Source organism: Solanum dulcamara, chromosome 1, assembly GCF_947179165.1.
Source record: "Solanum dulcamara chromosome 1, daSolDulc1.2, whole genome shotgun sequence".
In the NCBI taxonomy this organism is placed as follows: Eukaryota; Viridiplantae; Streptophyta; class Magnoliopsida; order Solanales; family Solanaceae; genus Solanum; species Solanum dulcamara.
This window is the reverse complement of record NC_077237.1, coordinates 1,240,250-1,257,766: the sequence shown is the minus strand read 5'-3', so window position 1 is coordinate 1,257,766 and position 17,517 is coordinate 1,240,250. Positions and strand designations below refer to the sequence as shown.

Below are 17,517 nucleotides of genomic sequence, written 5' to 3'. Positions count from 1 at the left end.
CCCTTGTCATCAACAAGTACTGGCAATGGAAAAACGATAAGATAATGGTATGATTACACCAAATCTGCAGTTATCCAAAGTTGCACTTTTCATCATTACATGATAACAAATTTGGCAATATAGTACGATAAAATTTAAAATAACAATCAAAATAAATATTATATTTAAAATAGCAATATTATACAATACTATAGGTAACCATCCAAATAAAGTATAAAACTTACTAATTTCCTTGTTAATCAGTGTAAAATGTCACTTGAAGAAATTTATCACAGTGAATAAAGCTCAATTATATTAATCTGATAAAAATGGTTTAAACTAGTGTTACAAACTAACCAGCTTGTCAACTTTCTTTTCTTTTTCTTTTTCTCATTTTTTAATCAAATAAACTGTTAAGTCTAATAAAGAGCGCTTCCTCCTTTAACGAGCCTTAGACGCGCAAATTTCAGATAAATCGAACTAGTGAATTCCAAATACCAAATGGTTATACCCGTGAAGAAAAAAACTAAAGCAAGCTATAAACATAAACATATATAAACATAACATTTAAGTACAGATATTGCAGCTAAAAATAAACCAGATATGAAATCTACATGATAGAACCAGCTTAGCTGCTCAAGGGAGGAAGAATCTTTTTTCTCCTCTTCCCTTTAGGAACTCTGCTAAAAACACCATTAAAATACATAGGAATAACCAACTTCAGACATCAAGAAAACAGTTTTGCCTGTTTCTGTTCTGCTATGCAATCTTACATACACTTGAATATTTGCATAGGAACGAAAAAAAAGGCACACCTTCGCTAGCCTATTGTTGCCATCGGTTGTGTACTCCTATGGCATAACTCGTGGGAGTAATAAAAATTGGTAGTATATGCTATACAGGAATTACATCACCGTCCTGAATATCGTCACAGGTCAAGATGAGACCTTCTACATAAGTCGGAAGAAGACAACAGAGCCATTGACAGCCTGTTGAAATAGGCTCAGGTGGAGGAACAATCATTAGCACGTTCTCTTGGCGCCTAACAACGCCCATGACACTTACGGTGCTCCCTTCTTTGATGTAACTGTAATTTTTTAAGCAATCAGCAAGAGCCTTAGTCTCGGGAAGCTTTCACGAGTTGGAATAAATACATGATTTTCGCTGAATAAACTCAACTTACCCTTCTTTCAGCCGCATTACACGATCATCACTTGAGAGGCTTCGATCAGCAAGCCATCGTATGAAGTTGGGAGACAACTCACTGTTACCCCTTGTTATATCAACAACTGTTGTTGATTTTACAAATGGCGCCACCTTTGCTCCATAGCCTGCCTTAACCAGCGCTCTTAATCCAGTCTGGAAGTCTGATATATAGAAATCACCAACATAGTTCTGTTACCAAGAGACATATCAGTTTCTCATTAGACATAACATTTGGAGTCATGACCAGTACATAATCATGGGATGAGGGGAAGAGGCAAAGTATCAATTGCCACCACTCGTTAGACCTCGTAGGAGTTGATAGTACAAACTTTTGTATATCAGAAAGTTACGTATCAGAAAGAGCAACAGAACTATTGGCTTTAGCACAATCTGACCGGTAGAAGTCTAGAAATTTCTGAAAACTTAAGCCTTGAAGTTGGTAAATGATGGTGGCTACAAGTCTTTTTGACTCTATGAACTCGCACAGAAGTTTGTTTGCTCAGGCTTGAAGATAGATACTCCATCGCCTTATATGACCTGAATTCCAAAATTTCAGCTTGAAGCTTCATACTCCTTCCGTTTTAATTTGTTTGTGTACTTTCCCTTTTAGTCTGTTTTAAAAAAATGCCTATTTCCTTTTTTGGCAACTCTTTATTTCCAACTAACAACATGGCATGTTTAAGATCACAAAATTAACGAACATTTTGGTACATTCTACATGTCTTTAGTTTAAGACCACAAGATTCAAAAAAAAAATTTACTTTCTTAAACTTCATGCCAAGCCAAAATCAAACAAACAAATTGAAACAGAGGGAGTATAACTTAATTCAAGTTCCCATGTAATTTTTTAATGACACCACATCTTATGGAACCTCAACTATTACACCAGGTACCTACTACCTCCCACCAGTATAGGTACCGGATAACTTCCTGAAGCATTTGTATTCAACTTCTAACGACGATGAATCAACGTAACTATATCTATGCCACTGTTATGTAATAATAACTACTGTACTTGAAATAGCATTCAGAGACATCTCATACCAATTGACACTGAGTACTGGGATCAAATCAAGAAATACTCAAATAGTTGATATGCAAACCAACCTCCGAATGCCTGCGTCCCCATGAAAAGCTACTGTGTCTAGGATTTGCAGATTTTCCAACGCAACCTTTGTATTCGTGCAATTCTGTAGAAGCATATACACATCTTGGTATCCGCTGAAAAGAAGTTTCAAGAGGGATACTGCCGCAGGTGACAACCTGCAAAAAGAAAAGAACAATTAGTATTATTCCCTAAATAAAATCATTGAAAGTGTGCAGAATTTGGAATGCAAGATCTTTATGTGTTACAAGTAATCCATTGGTAGTATGATGGTAAACTTTTGATAAGGTAGCATAATGGCAAACTTTATGGGTGCATTCATATTTTTTTCATGAGAAGCTTGAGTTTTATATACTTTAGAATAGCACCAGCGGATGTACTATTAAGGCTGTATGAAGTGACAAAAGAACAAACAACAAAAGTGTTCCCCGTCTAATCTTTTATGAATTCTAATGTTTTTAGAACTGTTTCATTCATTTACGTGTTCCATCCTACACCATAAGCAAAACAAAAAATATACAGTTTCTATGTGCATTCATGCAAAAACTGACACCTTATAAGGAACATTAAAAAGTAAAACAAACTACAGGCCGGTCTTTTCCACCTTTACAAGCCACTAAGGCTTGACACGGTCTAAAAGTTCTCACCACTAAAAGTTCAGATGAATTAATAAATTTCCATCTAAATTCCAAAGAAAGAATAGAATTCTAGCAGGTGGCATCAACTCTATCACACTCCAAACATTAAAACATGATTATTTTAAACTTAATGACTAAGAAGATTAAACATGATCTCAACATAAGATTCGTTTACATCTTCTGGAGTAGAAACGTGGATATTAGAAGATCACAATCGTAAATTTCACTTTCCCTAGGTTCAACATCTGCCGTGTCTATTTGAAAAGTGAATTATGCAAGACGATCCAAAACAAAATTTTGAGCAAATTAGCAAGGACAGAGAGCTATTTTTGGAGGCTCGGAGCAACAAGAAGCACAGGGAGAGTACTTAGTGTGTCCAGCTGAATGCAGCAAGTCCTTAAATTGCTTAATTTCATATGACCAAGACGTTTTAAAAGAACAACCAAATTAATAATTTCAAGTGGATTTAGCTCTTGGAAAATATAACTGGGGTGTCCAATCCTAACCAGGTTAGCAACCACTACAATTATGAGAATTTCATAGTGAGTCCCAGCTATACCATAGGCTTTAAAGGTGTTAGACGACTTCTTTATCACGGTGTGCGGGCCAACTTACGCACACACCTTGACTACTACACTTGATAAAGGTGCTACATGAATTAAATAACACTTATCATGAACCTTCCCTTTCAACATTATTTGCAAGTCATGACGGGTATGGTTTCCATAGCAACTCAAAGATGAAGTCCAAGAAAAGTGATTCACTTAATGTAGCAATAATTTATTTAATACCGTAGAAATGGGAAAAGTTTAGGGACACATTTATCTAGATTTTACTCAAACACCATAATGTATGCACATGTTATACAATAATTGGATTACCACATTGAAAGCTAACTTGGACACCCTTTTTTACTCCATTTGTATAAAGAAAAGTAGTTCTCCAATTTTTGGGCTGTTTTGGAGGGTTATTTTTTTTTCTTTTCCTTTTTGTGGAAAAGGATGGATCATATTTGGCAAATGTGCATTTCGGAAAACCACTACATGAGGGGGTTATAGAAATAATATTTTTGAGACTGGTTATAGAAAAGATGTATTCTATACTAGACAACTCCATAAGTTCCTTATTAGGCAATACTAGACAATACACAAACGCCTTAAGCTAATTACTTGAAAAATTAAAATTACAAGTACAGTTGTCATTTGAGACCTCAATTGGTCAAAATTGAAACCTTCCCGTCGATGTGAGTTCTTGGAGAAAATCAGCCTGTTATCCCTAGAGTAACTTCTATCCGTTGAGCGACAGCCCTTCCACTACAAAGGGGCTCTTTTTAGATTGGCTCCTACCTTCAGCAAATTTTGAGGCTTGCAAGATGATGATTTTTAGCAATAATAATGAGAATTTTTCTATCAATGATATTACAACAGTGAGGATTATTTTTAGTATTGTTCCTTTCGAATGTGATACACATAAGTAGAAAAGATATATCAGGTAATCATGACATTATCTAGAACTATGATTAGTAAACTAACGTATTTAGATTAGAACAACCACTTCGAAATGTAATAAGATATGCAGAAAAATGAGCAAAATTTAGTTCTTATACCATCCCATGATATCATTTAAAGAGTCCATCTGACTAGAGGGATTAGTAAGGGGGGGAAAGCAAGCAAGAAAAAAGCATAAGTTCTCCCTGTTTTAGGTACGATAGGAATTCCAATGGAGGACTAAAGAAAAACAACAAATACTTTTTGGATAAAGGAAACAAAGAGATAATTAGACCTGAACGCTACATACAATTAAAGGAAGGCCATGAAAAGCAGTAGTTATTTTCTAGTATCAAAAGAAAAGAAAGGGGAGCACAAATAAACTTATAAGAAGATAAGAGGTATTTCACTGTTGAATAAGTAATAAAAGAATACAAGATATCGCAAAGGTAGTTCTAACCCTCTTACTCTTGTTTGTCATAGATAACCAACAGTCTATTAAAACTGCATAGAAAGTATATGTATATACACATCAGCAGTCAGTACATATCCACTTATCATATCACTTTTTCCTTCCCTCTTCTCACCTTCTAACTCGCGGATAAGTACGTTTAGCAATTTACTCCCCTTTTCTACCACATTACAAAATCCCATCTTCCCACTTTCTAAAACAACTCTTCCACGCTAAGAATTGAATAAGTTCAGATCAGTACTCTGCAGCCAATGCTTTGCAAGACTAAGGCATCAGATAAAGATCTGTGCTTTAACCCTTCCTTAAGCATAATTTAGGTGACTTCATGCAAAATCAATATGAAAAATTCCCCCTCCAACTCAAATCAAAGCTTAACGGAGATCCCACAAGAACAATCAAAGTCATTCCACAACACATGGTTATCGTCACCTCCAAGGACAATATGGTAATTGACAATCTTAAGACACTAAATAAAGCTATGTGCTTTAACCCTTCCTTAAGCATAATTTAGGTGACTTCAAGCAAAATCAATACGGAAAATTCTTCTCCAACTCAAATCAAAGCTTAGCAAGGACAACACATGGTCATCGTCACCTCCAAGGACAATATGGTAAATGAGAATCTTAAATACTATCATCCATAACATCTATCCTACTAACCAACCATAACTACCACCTAATGACAAAATCATTACTATATTTAATAAAACATTTTAAACATTTCAACATCACCAAACCAAATTTAACAAATATCAAATACAAATCAGACTACAATTGAATTTTGTATAATTCAAACTAATATAGAAATTGACATATGAGTTTGAAATTACCCCAGTAACCTTCACAAACTGTCCATTAACAGCACCTCTAAGCTCAGCATCAGGATATCTTCTTAGAAACCCCACTAATCCTCGCTCTTTATAGGCGTAATTCCACAGTAAGATCATCACAATTGGAGCAACAACACCACCAACACTAATCAAAATCACCGACTTTTTCACCGTTGCCATCACGAAAGCACCCGCCATTAAAGCCATCAACAGCACCACGAATAACACCCACATTGCCACTCTTGAAACCTTGAAACCCATCTTTATATCACCACTCAAGCTAGTCACAGAGGATCCATAGACTACTTTTTTGAACGAAATTGCCGGCTCAAGCTGACCGGACCGCCGACCGGCATTTGAACTCAACGGACCGGAGATAATGAGACCCGTTGGCTGGATTGGACCGGAACCGGAGGAAGAAGATTTCTTAGGAATCGGACCGGAATTGGAGGATTTGTGACCACCCATTTGACCCGAATTCGGCCCGGATCTGACGGATCCACTGTTATGCTGCGAAGATGATGAAGCCCTTGAAGATGGTTTTTTCAGAATTGGTGGGGTAGGGTAGTGGTCCCCACTTGAGATATCGATACCGTACATTTTGCCAAGCTCGCCGGACTTCTTGACGTCGCCGCCGGTGTACGGAACGGAACGAGATGCAGCTGTAGGCCGTTCTTTGTACTGTTCGGGTCTTCCCGAGACGACTAACCCATTGCTCAGCTGGTGTGACCCGGTTCGAGAACCCATTTTGTTTTCCTCTCCGTAGAGAATGAGAATCAAAAAGTGAAAGTTGCAGAAAGTGAGTGTTTAAGCTTTTGGAGAGTGAAGAAAAAGGAGAGTGGCGAGTTGGGGGGGTAGGCTAGCGGGTGGAGTGGGTTGTGAAAAGACAAAAAAGGACATTACGGTCTTAACGGTGGATTGTTTCACTCTTAATCAGATATATCGGTGTTCGATCCCTAGGTATTGAAAAAATCATGTTTTGAGCATTACCTTCAAATGAATCTGCGATGCACGATTCGAATTTAATCGGGACTTCACCGACTTCGAACATTGGGTGGAAAAAAAAAAAGCATAGTAGTACATATGATTAGAAATGATTAAGGCCTAATTAAATTAAATACGGTATATTCACTTCATTCATGCATGCTTTTACATTGTATATTAGTACTAATAATTTTAATTAATTGCTAAGCAATTAAATAAGGGATTTAAAAGACAATGATGGACATGTGCCTTCTTTTTCCAATCTAGGAGGTTGCTAGACACCTTTTTTAAAAATTTATTTTATATTATTTTATAAATATTTTTAGATGGAAGTTTGTCAGTATAGGCCATACAATTTTTGTTTTTATGTTTGGCATTAATAATTGATTAACTGTTTATAAAATAAATTATTTATTAGTTTTCATGTCCTTATAATTGTTTTCTCTATTTTATTTTTTTGTGTCGGTGTCAAATTAACCATTGCCACCTGCTTGTTATTAAATGAATAGACTGTTTGAAAAAAACACAATTTTTTTTACTAATAATAGTAAAAAAGGGCAGCCCGGTACACTAAAGCTCCCGCTATGCGCGGGGTCCGGGGAAGGGCCTGACCACAAGGGTCTATTGTACGCAGCCTTGCCTTGCATTACAGCCTTGCCGTACTAATAATAGTACGTGAAAGAATATTAATTTTGTCCTAATAGGGTATTAAATAAATGTGATCATTTATTATTAGATTATAATAAAAGCAATTGAACTAATGATATCTTAGTTTGAAATTAAAGTCTCCCAATATGTCAAACTTTGAATTGATTAATGAAGTAATGTAGTAATTAAAGGTTAGTTTTTTTTTAATTTAAATTGAAGATCTATCGAAAATAGTATCTTTATTTCTATAAGGTATAGTTTAGATTTACGTACACTCTACAAATAATAAAATAATTTTTTTGATATTCTTCCAAAACTATTTTGACACGTGAAACTCTTATTATTCTATGTTGAGCTATATTAATATAATCACAACTGAATACGAAATTATTTGCTTATGTTAAACATATGAATGATGCTATAATTTGACACGTGAATTCTTACTAGCTTTTGGGGACGTATATGTAATTTTTGTCAAAAATATGTAACTTGTTGTTTGGAGATTTTAGTTAGTACCTAAAGAAGCATAATTATTCTACTTTATCTTAAAACTTTTAATTTGTTAAGTTATTTCGATTACTTTCAAATCTTATGTAAAGATAATCTTTTGCTTTCTTAAGTTAACTAATATATATATATATATATATATATATATAAACACCTTTTGACTCACAAGTGTATTAAGTTTCAACAATAGGTTCAGCTAAATTTATTTTTCTACGTGGATCGTAATATATATAGTCGTTAAAATATTAAATAATTTATATTCAAACTCATAATTTTAAAATAGAATGAATTTAGTTATAAAATCAAAATGTTGACCCCATCAAATCAAGAATTCATCAATCTCAATTTAACATGTCATTTAGTTAAATCAATATGATAATAAAATGGTTAATAGTTTATTTAATTTCTATTTAAAAAGTAAAACGATACCAATAAAAATTGATTACATTCTTAGAACTACAACCCGAGATCAATAATATTGTCATTATAAATAAAAATAATTTAAAATGGCAAGATTACATTATTATAAATAAATAATTAATGTCGAATTCTTGATCGAATAAACTTGTGAATTAGAGTTCCATCTTTTAAGAATTAAATTCGTATTATCACTCAATTAATTATATTAAATAACATTGAGCTAATCATATGTTTCAAATAATGATGACAAGGAAATGACCAACTTGTGGGGAAACCATAATTAAAATTAGGAATAAGAAATATATTATGTGTACCTTATGTTTGCTATTCGAAAAAGAATACGTAATTTATATCAATGATTAGTAGGACTAGAATTGCTAGTGTTTATTTTTCAATTTTATTGTGCTTTCATCAAAATTCAATTAAATAAAAACACAGTAAAGAGTTAAAATATAACATGCGTTGAATTATGATATTATTTTTCTTAGTTGCGCTTATTTGCACAGTAAAAATAAAAAAATTGCTATCAAAGAGAAATCTCGTGATTCATATAATCATACGCAACTTCTGTTACAAGTGCCTGAAATTCAGTCGTATATATATTTTTTAAGTATATTTACCTTAAGGTAAATCATATATGTCAAATTCGATCAACAACAACTTTATATACAAATGTGAAGTTTAATTAGGCCAAACTTCAATCGTCTGTGTTTGCAAGTTTTTTTTAAACTTCAATGGCGTATATCTGAAATTGATTCTAAAGTGATTAAACTTATAACGATTCATAAAATCGGGCTATGCCTTAAATAAGGGTCCCAAAATCGACTATTCGTACACTTTACCATACTTCTTTAACTAACCGAACCGGCATGTTGAGATTTAATTGGGCCTCCTTCTAGCCCAGATTACATTAGGAGCTTTTAGTATATGGGCCTGGATTCACTTCGAAGCCCAATCAAATTCTTCATGGACTATCTACACATGAAAAGGACCTCACATAACCACTTTTGGTGAAAGATATGGGCTTGATAGTCTAATTTGTATAGCAACATGCTACACTTTGCCATAGAAAGCAACTCTATTGAAGAAAACATAATTCAAGATATTCCACATTAAAGTTTTTGCAATGTTGTACCTCTTCATAATCTATTTACAATATCTATTAATGTAATTAACTTAGTGATAGATTATGTTATTGAAAGTCTAAAATATGAAACAAAATATAGAACTAAAAAATCTGAGGGGTTGACCCTTTGTAAATGTCATAACTCATAACAGATGACCTATAACCTTTATTATAGAAACTATATGGTAATTAAAAACTACAATCATAGGTTCTTTTATCCATCAAAACAGTAGATTTGTTACACTCGTATATCTTTTTGTTCCAAGAATTAAGTTGTTCACCCCTTTAAGCGGTATGTGAGTTGTGTTCAAAATGTCATGAGACAGTTTGGTGTGGAAATTAAAAAGAGAATGGATACATGGTGGTAATTTTTTTTAAAAAAAAAATAAAATACCATAAGGGGTTGTGGTAGGATGCATGTATAGGATTCATCTACACCAAACAAAGCTCATGAGTCCAAGCCTCAAGTATGTAAAAATTTTTAGTATGAAGCACTTTTCCTTTATTGGCCCTTATACAACTCGAATATGGATTAATCGAGCCTTTAATATGTTATTATACACCGAATACGAAACCAATTAAAATAAAATATGAAACAATCTATATATGAGACAACATGAAATGAACCATGTAATGTTGTAAAACTAAAAAAGGTAGTGTATACAACTATCCAAATTGGTCCCAACAATTTTATTTCATGGCAGTGCCCATAAAGAAATCAATTTTCTAATGAGTTAAGGTACCTTATCCCCCACATTGAATAGGAAGTATCTGCAAAAATCTTTCTTTGAAGGAATTTAGTTTGCCTTACATGCAGAGGAAAAATGAGATGTTTTTTTATTAATCAAATAATAATAATATGTGTATCATCTTATATATACTTCTATTATATTGTCACATATTTATTATCTCTGATCAATATAAGATATTAATTAACTTTATCTACCAAACTTCGAAAAATGAAAAGATATCATTTAATTTTTTTCTCATAAATAAGCTCGATTTTAATATGAAAAAATGGAAGAGAAGTATCGGATGCAAGCTAAACACATATTCAAGATGATAGAGAAACTCTTCGTAGAAAACATTTTCTTTTTTAAGAGGACATTGGACAATCAATGTTTAAATTAATCGACTCAGTAAATTTCAAATATTAAATGCCAATACTAAAATCATTTTAAGTAAAAAATATTCAAAATATTGGGAAGGAAACATTAGAAGAAACTAAAGAGATTCTAATATCTATAACATGTACCTACAAAATTATTATCACTTATACATGCTTATGGGGAACAAAAAGATTGCAAATTTACTAGCTAAGGAAAGAACAAAAAAAAATAGCAATTCCTTCAGTATTTGTCTATGATGCTTACTGAACGTATGTACATATGTGCATGTATGTCCAGTAAGCATCATAAGCAAGTACTCGTAATCGTTTTATAGTGAGCAATCTATTTATTTGTATTCAATCAATAGTGTTTCATTTATCCTTAACGATGAAAGTGTTCAACCACGAAAAACAAGTTTTTTTGTCTATTCCTAAATAGAAGTTGTAGTGGTGCTTTTCTAAACTATTTTTCCTAAAATTTTGTGGTTCTTAACAATGTGGTCACTTTTAAAAGGAAACAGGGAGGAGTTGGATTCCTTTTTAAAAAGCTTTTTTTTTTTTTTTTTTTTCGTTTTTCTTTCTCTCTGTCAAAGTCTTAAAAAGCTTTAATTTGATCTTTGAACCAAGAATTCACGAGACTTCCCTGAAATCACTGCTTTGACATTCATCTTTCTCTGCCAAAAAATAACCAAACTACTCACTTTTCCCAAAATGACTAGTGCAAAAGAGTCTTGCCACTCTCACAGACTACAACTTAAAAAGAGACTCCATTTTTATGGCTATTCTTCTTTCAGTTTTTGTCGCCTTGAAACCCCTTTTGTCTTGTCTTCATCATTCATTCCTTTTCCATAGCTGTTTCTTGTAACTTCTAGTAAAAAAAAACTCCATTTTTATGACTATTGATCTTAGTTTTTGTCACCTTGAAACCCCTTTTGCCTTAATTTGTAATTTTTAGTAAAAAAAAAAGATTCCATTTTGATGACTATTGTCTCAATTTTTGTCACCTTGAAACCACTTTTACCTTAATTTGTGAACTTTAGTAAGAAAGACTCTATTTTTATGGCTATTCATCCTTCAGTTTTGGTTACAATGAAACCCCTTTTGCCTTTTCTTCATCATTCATTCCTTTTCCATAGCTGTTTCTTGTAATATTTTTTGGTTTTCATGGGCTTGGAATTTCACTTAACTTAATCATGCAAAATTTTCTGTAAGGGGTTCATTTTCTTGGTTTATGGCTTAATGGTTGTCTTTGTTTTTGGTTCTTGTTTGATAGATTCATGAATTTAAGCTTACCCTTTAGAACTCATGTTTCTGAATCAGTTCATGCATTTCTTGAAATCAAATCACACATTCAGAAGAAAAATTACCTTCTGAAAGTGTGTTTTGAGTTTTGACACTTTTTTGTCTTTTAAAAAGAAGGGGTTGTGTTTTTTTTAGGTCTTTTTTCCATGGCTACTTGTTTTAATCCTTTTAGGCTTAGAAGGTCTAAGAGTAAACCATTTGAAATGCCTTCTACTTCTTCAAGAACTCAGTGGAGTTCATGTGATATGGAGACAATGGATAAGAAAAGATTTGATAGTTTAGAGTCATGGTCAATGATATTAGAATCTGATAATGTTGAAAGTTGGGAGGTTTCTAAGGAGGATCAAGAAGAATGGACAGCTGATTTGTCTCAGTTGTTTATAGGTAATAAATTTGCTTCTGGTGCACATAGCAGGATTTATAGAGGAATTTACAAGCAAAGAGCAGTTGCTGTGAAAATGGTGAGGATTCCAACTCATAAGGAGGAAACTAGAGCTAAGCTTGAACAGCAGTTCAAGTCTGAAGTTCGTCTGCTTTCGCGTTTATATCATCCCAATATAGTGCAGGTTGCAGTTCCTTTTACATTTCAGAATGATGTCTTTTATGCTCTTTTTATGTTATTTATCATGTTTTACTTGTAATGATAGTTATGCTCCTTTTGTTGTTTATCATATTTATTTGGATGTGTCTTTACTGCGCAAGGGTGGTGTCCAGGCCACCTTGACAATCTTATAGTGAAGTTGGTTCGACCGAATCCCCTTTGTTGGGAAATCGTACTCCCTTCCTCTCAATTTTATGTAACACTTTTCGCTTCTCGAGATTCAAACTATGTTAACTTTGACCAGACATATTTTAAAATGTACTTTTTCATCATATTGACATGAGAATATAAATTTTTAAAAATTGAAGATATAAATAAAGAAATGAATTTCTATTTTTTACCGAAACATATCAATTGTTCGAACTCTTGATAAAGGAAAGAGATGTTGTGTATTGCAACTTATAGTACTTCTCGTGTAGTTTTTGAATCTAAAGTTAAAGTTTAATATATTGAGTTGATCTAATCCAAGCTTCGAAGATTAGTCAAATTGACTCTCAATAAGTAAAAAATGTCACATAAATTGGGACGGGGAGTAAAGCGCAAATAGAGAAAAGTTTTTTTTTTTTGGTCTATACACAAACTTTTGAATCCTCTTTACTTACTTTTGGTTGGAAGATTGAAACTTTTGAATCCTCTATAGGGAACTTGTTTTCTCTTGTTAGCATAGATGCCTATGTAATTCTTCTCACTAAGACTTAGGCAGATGGACGGTTTTTGTCTCATGTTTACTTGTATTCTTGTAGTGGGAATAGTAGAAATTTTCTCAGAGAACTTAAAATTATGCTCCTGCATTTAGTACTACGCAAGACGATTCTGTGCTCCAAAATTTAACCTTATCAAACACTTCCAGTCCTGACCCCTTGTGGAAGCTAAGTGTTTAGTTTGCTACTGTATTTCAAAAAGAATTGACTAACTAAATATGCTACACAGATGACTAGAGAATTGTGACATTACCTGTTAGTAATAACACATGGTTCTTCTTAGCACAAAACCATCGATGTCTAGTATTTGTCTCGTTTTTAAGGAACATACTTCTTCGTGTATAGTTTCTCCCTTGTTCTAAATACTTAACTTTCTGTGACCTTTAGCTTATTTTCAGCTTTGATTATTAAGAGTAAATGCTTGAAAAGGCAGAAATAGAATAGGTCTTGGTCCTTGTTCTGATCCGGTGAAGTTACCTGCATTCTGTCTCTAGGAAGGTTCTGATTTTCAAATGCATCTTCTCTCTTTTATCTTCAGTTGTCAAAATTAATATGCTGTCCATAACCATCAGCAACATCGAAAAGACAAATATGAAATAGATGGGCAAGTAGGCACGAAGCTGGTTATTACCACACACTTGCTCCAACTCTGCCTAGCAGATGATGAAGTACTCTGTAGTAGGGGAAGTAGGAGACGAAAGTGAGAACATCGGAAAATTTTGCTGGCATTTGTTAGGGAAGAAGCAAGAGACTAATTCAGGAAGTGATTAGCTCTTTGCATTTCTTGATAAAAATAGATAAGTTCTGTGCAATTTGCACACCTTGACCCCTAGTAAGCTTCCTAAATGGGCACTATAACGAAAATATTGTTCATTGAGTTGTTTTGTTGTGTGGGATCTTTCAAGTTTTTACCTTTTTTTTTGTCCAACATTGGAGAGAATCCATGCCTTGAAAACCTAAGGGTTCCTCCACAAAGTTCATCCCCGGAGGGTGAGTCAGGGCCTAAGATCATTCCGTAAGGCGTAGTCGATGGACAATACTACCCCTTGTTGGTCCCAAGGGACGGAGGAGGCTAGGTCCAAATTTTTATTTTCTGTGAATGAGACTATCAATTTGGATTCTGTAAATTTGTGCAGCTTCTGTTGATGCATAATCTACTGTGAAATGATAATTTTTTCTTCCAATATATCTGTTTATCTACAGTTCATTGCTGCTTGTAAAAAGCCTCCTGTATACTGTATCATTATGGAGTACATGTCACAAGGAACTTTGAGGATGTATCTCAACAAGAAAGAGCCTTATTCACTTTCCATAGAAACAATTCTGAGGTTAGCTCTCGATATATCACGAGGGATGATGTATCTTCATTCACAAGGGGTGATCCATAGAGACCTCAAATCAAGTAATTTACTTCTGAATGACGAAATGCGTGTCAAGGTTGCAGATTTTGGGACATCATGTCTTGAAACACAGTGCCGAGAAGCCAAAGGAAATATGGGAACTTACCGTTGGATGGCACCAGAGATGATTAAGGAAAAATCTTATACTCGGAAAGTTGACGTCTACAGTTTCGGAATTGTGCTCTGGGAGCTCACAACAGCTCTGTTACCATTTCAAGGAATGACACCCGTGCAAGCCGCTTTTGCTGTTGCCGAGAAGGTTAGCTTCTAAAGCCGATTCTCTTATAACAGAATTTCTAGTTGACTTTGATTTTAAACATACTGCACCTATTTTTGTTTTCCATTTCCCCATTCATTGGTAATTTGACGAACTTATTAGCCAGAACAATTCTTCCTCGTCCTGAGCTTGTTTAACTTGCCAAGAACTAAACCGACCTCCATTTTAACATTACTTTTGTTAGCTGATGATGAGGTCGCTGAATTTTGCTGTTGTAAGTTACATGTAGAGGAACCATACAAAGCACCTATAATTGGTGCTTCTTTTATTAGTTTCTCGGGGTACATGACTCGCTAAAACTTTCTGCATTTGGCAGATTTGTGTCTTTAATCAATCCAAATATATTTCCTTAAAAGAATCTCACCATTGTGCATCATTGCTTGGAACAAGACTTTAGCATCCTTGTCAAATAGATGGCATTATACTACTTTTAGCCAAAAAAATTGTATTGTTTAGAAGAGTGTTTCTGCACCCTTCTTAGACAGGTCACTCTGGAGCCTTGAAATAACTTTCCTTCGATGAGTAACCAGCGAAACTCGTTTACTTCTCAGCCATGAGCTGAATTCTAGTTTGTTGTACAATTGGCTCTTGAGAGATGAAGTTGTTTCAACCATAACAACTTCACGCATTAAGAGTGGTTCATATGCTGAAGATTTCTCAAGAAAATAGTGGCGATGAATATATCTGAAAAGTTTGAAAACCTTGTTGGTCGGACTCTTCAAAAATGTCACTGGCTGCATGTCAGATCCTCCAAAACTAGTGCATTTTGGAGGGTCAGACATGGGTGCATCAACATTTTGGAGAGTCCGAGCAACATAGGACTTTGAAATGCTCTTTTTCTCATCATTCCTCCTTGTTCTTGATGTATGTGATGTGGGAAAAAGCATGCTTGAACACAACATTATTACAAATGCGTATCAAATGTTCTCTGCTCCATGACACAATAGGTCACTCATTTGGAATAAAACTCCAAGTTCCCAATACCTAGCAATAGTCTCCTTTCTCTATTTAATTTGATGGTTTATGTCCCTAGAGGCGCATAAGCATTGATGAAATGGTTCATGGAGGTTTTAGTGTTTCCAAATATAGGACGGTGCACGAAACTCAAGGTAGCCAAATTCAGAACCGGATTATTTCCAAATTTTCCATTATAAGAAGAGAATTCATCTTCAAAATGTTATGGGGAAAGCAAAAAGGAGGAGGTCATAGTACTAATTTCTTGTACCTTTACCTAATACCTTATTTTCATCAAACATGAAAGCAAAGATCCCCCCCGCTCATGAAATGACTCCGTTGCAATGGATGACAGATGGCTTTTAGTTCCCGAATTACCGGAGTCATCCATTAGCTGGAAAGGGGCCTAGAAGTGCCTACTACTACCAGAGACGGATCCAGAATTTTGAATTTATGAGTTCTAGTTTTTAGAAAAGACAGTTTATTAGATTCCTGGAGAAACTATTTATCTATATATTAAGTGAATTTCTTAACACAAATACAGGATTTTGGCCGAAACTAATGAGTTCTACCGATTCCTTTAACTAACACTCTACCTCCGCCCCTACTACAAGTCTACAACACACTACTCTTGGTGTTCAAGATTTAATATGTATGTATATAAAGTAATTTTTTGACCTATATATGCAATATAATATTCTCTATACGAAGTATAATCTTCGATGAAAGGTGTTCAACTGACCACCCTTCGGTCTATATAGCCTCTACACATTTATAGAGCTAACTTGTCCGGTGCCTGACAGAGCTAATAGATCTATTGAACCCTTTTTTTTCATTTTTATTGGTACATTTCATCCGTTTTATATCGTTTTTTCACTATTTTGCAGAACGAACGACCGCCTTTGCCAGCCAGTTGTCAACCAGCACTTGCACACCTCATCAAACGTTGCTGGGCAGTGAACCCCTCGAAGAGGCCAGACTTCACGGACATCGTTTCTGCTCTAGAGAAATACGACGAATGCATCAAGGAAGGCCTTCCGCTGACTCTCCATTCAGGATTAGTCAGCCGGAACGCCATTCTTGAACGATTGAAAGGCTGTGTATCCATGAGTTCATCTGTAATTATACATGTCTGACTCTTTTTTACCAAACAAATAATTGTGTATTTGATCATCAAAGCCTTTTGGTTCTCCAAAAGGTTTAGTAAATTACAACTTGTATATATGTTAATGTGTAGTTATCAAATGTGTTATAGGATGCTTAACATTATTGTGAATGGTCTGCTGGTGGCATTTCATGTATGTACCTAATTTTCTTTCCTTTTTTTTTGGACTAATCAGTGATAATGGTGGTTGTTGAGTTGTTGAATACCGAGGTGAATTCAGAATTTAAGATTTATGATTTTTTATGAAGATCTTAAGTTCGTATTGTGTGTTCACAGTCAAATATTTAATGATACAACGACATACCCAGTATTATCCGAATCTGAAGAGAGTAGGATGTGTTCAGATCTTACCCCTATTTTTGTGGGATAACAAGGTTATTTTCAATAGACATTCAACACAACGATATATTACCAAAATTGACTTTGAAAAAGAAAATAGTGAAGCAATAGTTATATATATAATTTGAACAAAAATTGTTGAATTCACGTGAATTCGTAATTATTTCATTGTATTTTTGAGTTTATTGTTTTATTTTAGGTGTGCCAACTATATCTTGAATTGTGCTACAACAACTATGCCTCAGTTCGAAGCAACTAGAAATTGATTC

The 17,517-nt window shown here is 34.2% G+C and overlaps 2 protein-coding genes across 2 annotated transcripts; one reads left to right on the top strand and one right to left on the bottom strand.

Annotated features, from left to right (window-relative positions):
- Positions 1 to 506: 506 nt before the first annotated feature.
- On the bottom strand, positions 507 to 6,570 carry LOC129896216 (uncharacterized membrane protein At1g16860-like). Its single transcript, XM_055972073.1, has 4 exons — positions 5,717 to 6,570; positions 2,293 to 2,448; positions 1,163 to 1,374; positions 507 to 1,066 (listed from the first exon to the last, which is right to left on the bottom strand). Exons 1-4 carry the CDS (start codon positions 6,461 to 6,463, stop codon positions 874 to 876), a joined length of 1,308 nt encoding a protein of 435 aa, XP_055828048.1. The 5' UTR covers positions 6,464 to 6,570; the 3' UTR covers positions 507 to 873.
- A 4,483-nt stretch (positions 6,571 to 11,053) lies between these two features.
- On the top strand, positions 11,054 to 17,156 carry LOC129896205 (serine/threonine/tyrosine-protein kinase HT1-like). The gene is made up of 3 exons (XM_055972063.1): positions 11,054 to 12,377; positions 14,317 to 14,772; positions 16,632 to 17,156. Exons 1-3 carry the CDS (start codon positions 11,958 to 11,960, stop codon positions 16,878 to 16,880), a joined length of 1,125 nt encoding a protein of 374 aa, XP_055828038.1. The 5' UTR covers positions 11,054 to 11,957; the 3' UTR covers positions 16,881 to 17,156.
- The last annotated feature ends 361 nt before the right edge of the window (positions 17,157 to 17,517 follow it).

What these genes read in the sequence shown, in the direction of transcription:
- LOC129896205 (XM_055972063.1), top strand. Translation starts at nt 11,958, where the DNA reads ATGGCTACTTGTTTTAATCCTTTTAGGCTTAGAAGGTCTAAGAGTAAA. An exon ending in ATCATCCCAATATAGTGCAG is followed by an intron (nt 12,378 to 14,316) that starts GTTGCAGTTCCT and finishes GTTTATCTACAG; the next exon opens with TTCATTGCTGCTTGTAAAAA. An exon ending in CTTTTGCTGTTGCCGAGAAG is followed by an intron (nt 14,773 to 16,631) that starts GTTAGCTTCTAA and finishes ACTATTTTGCAG; the next exon opens with AACGAACGACCGCCTTTGCC.
- LOC129896216 (XM_055972073.1), bottom strand. Translation starts at nt 6,463, where the DNA reads ATGGGTTCTCGAACCGGGTCACACCAGCTGAGCAATGGGTTAGTCGTC. An exon ending in GGGGACGCAGGCATTCGGAG is followed by an intron (nt 1,375 to 2,292) that starts GTTGGTTTGCAT and finishes TCTTGGTAACAG; the next exon opens with AACTATGTTGGTGATTTCTA. An exon ending in GTAATGCGGCTGAAAGAAGG is followed by an intron (nt 1,067 to 1,162) that starts GTAAGTTGAGTT and finishes AAAAAATTACAG; the next exon opens with TTACATCAAAGAAGGGAGCA.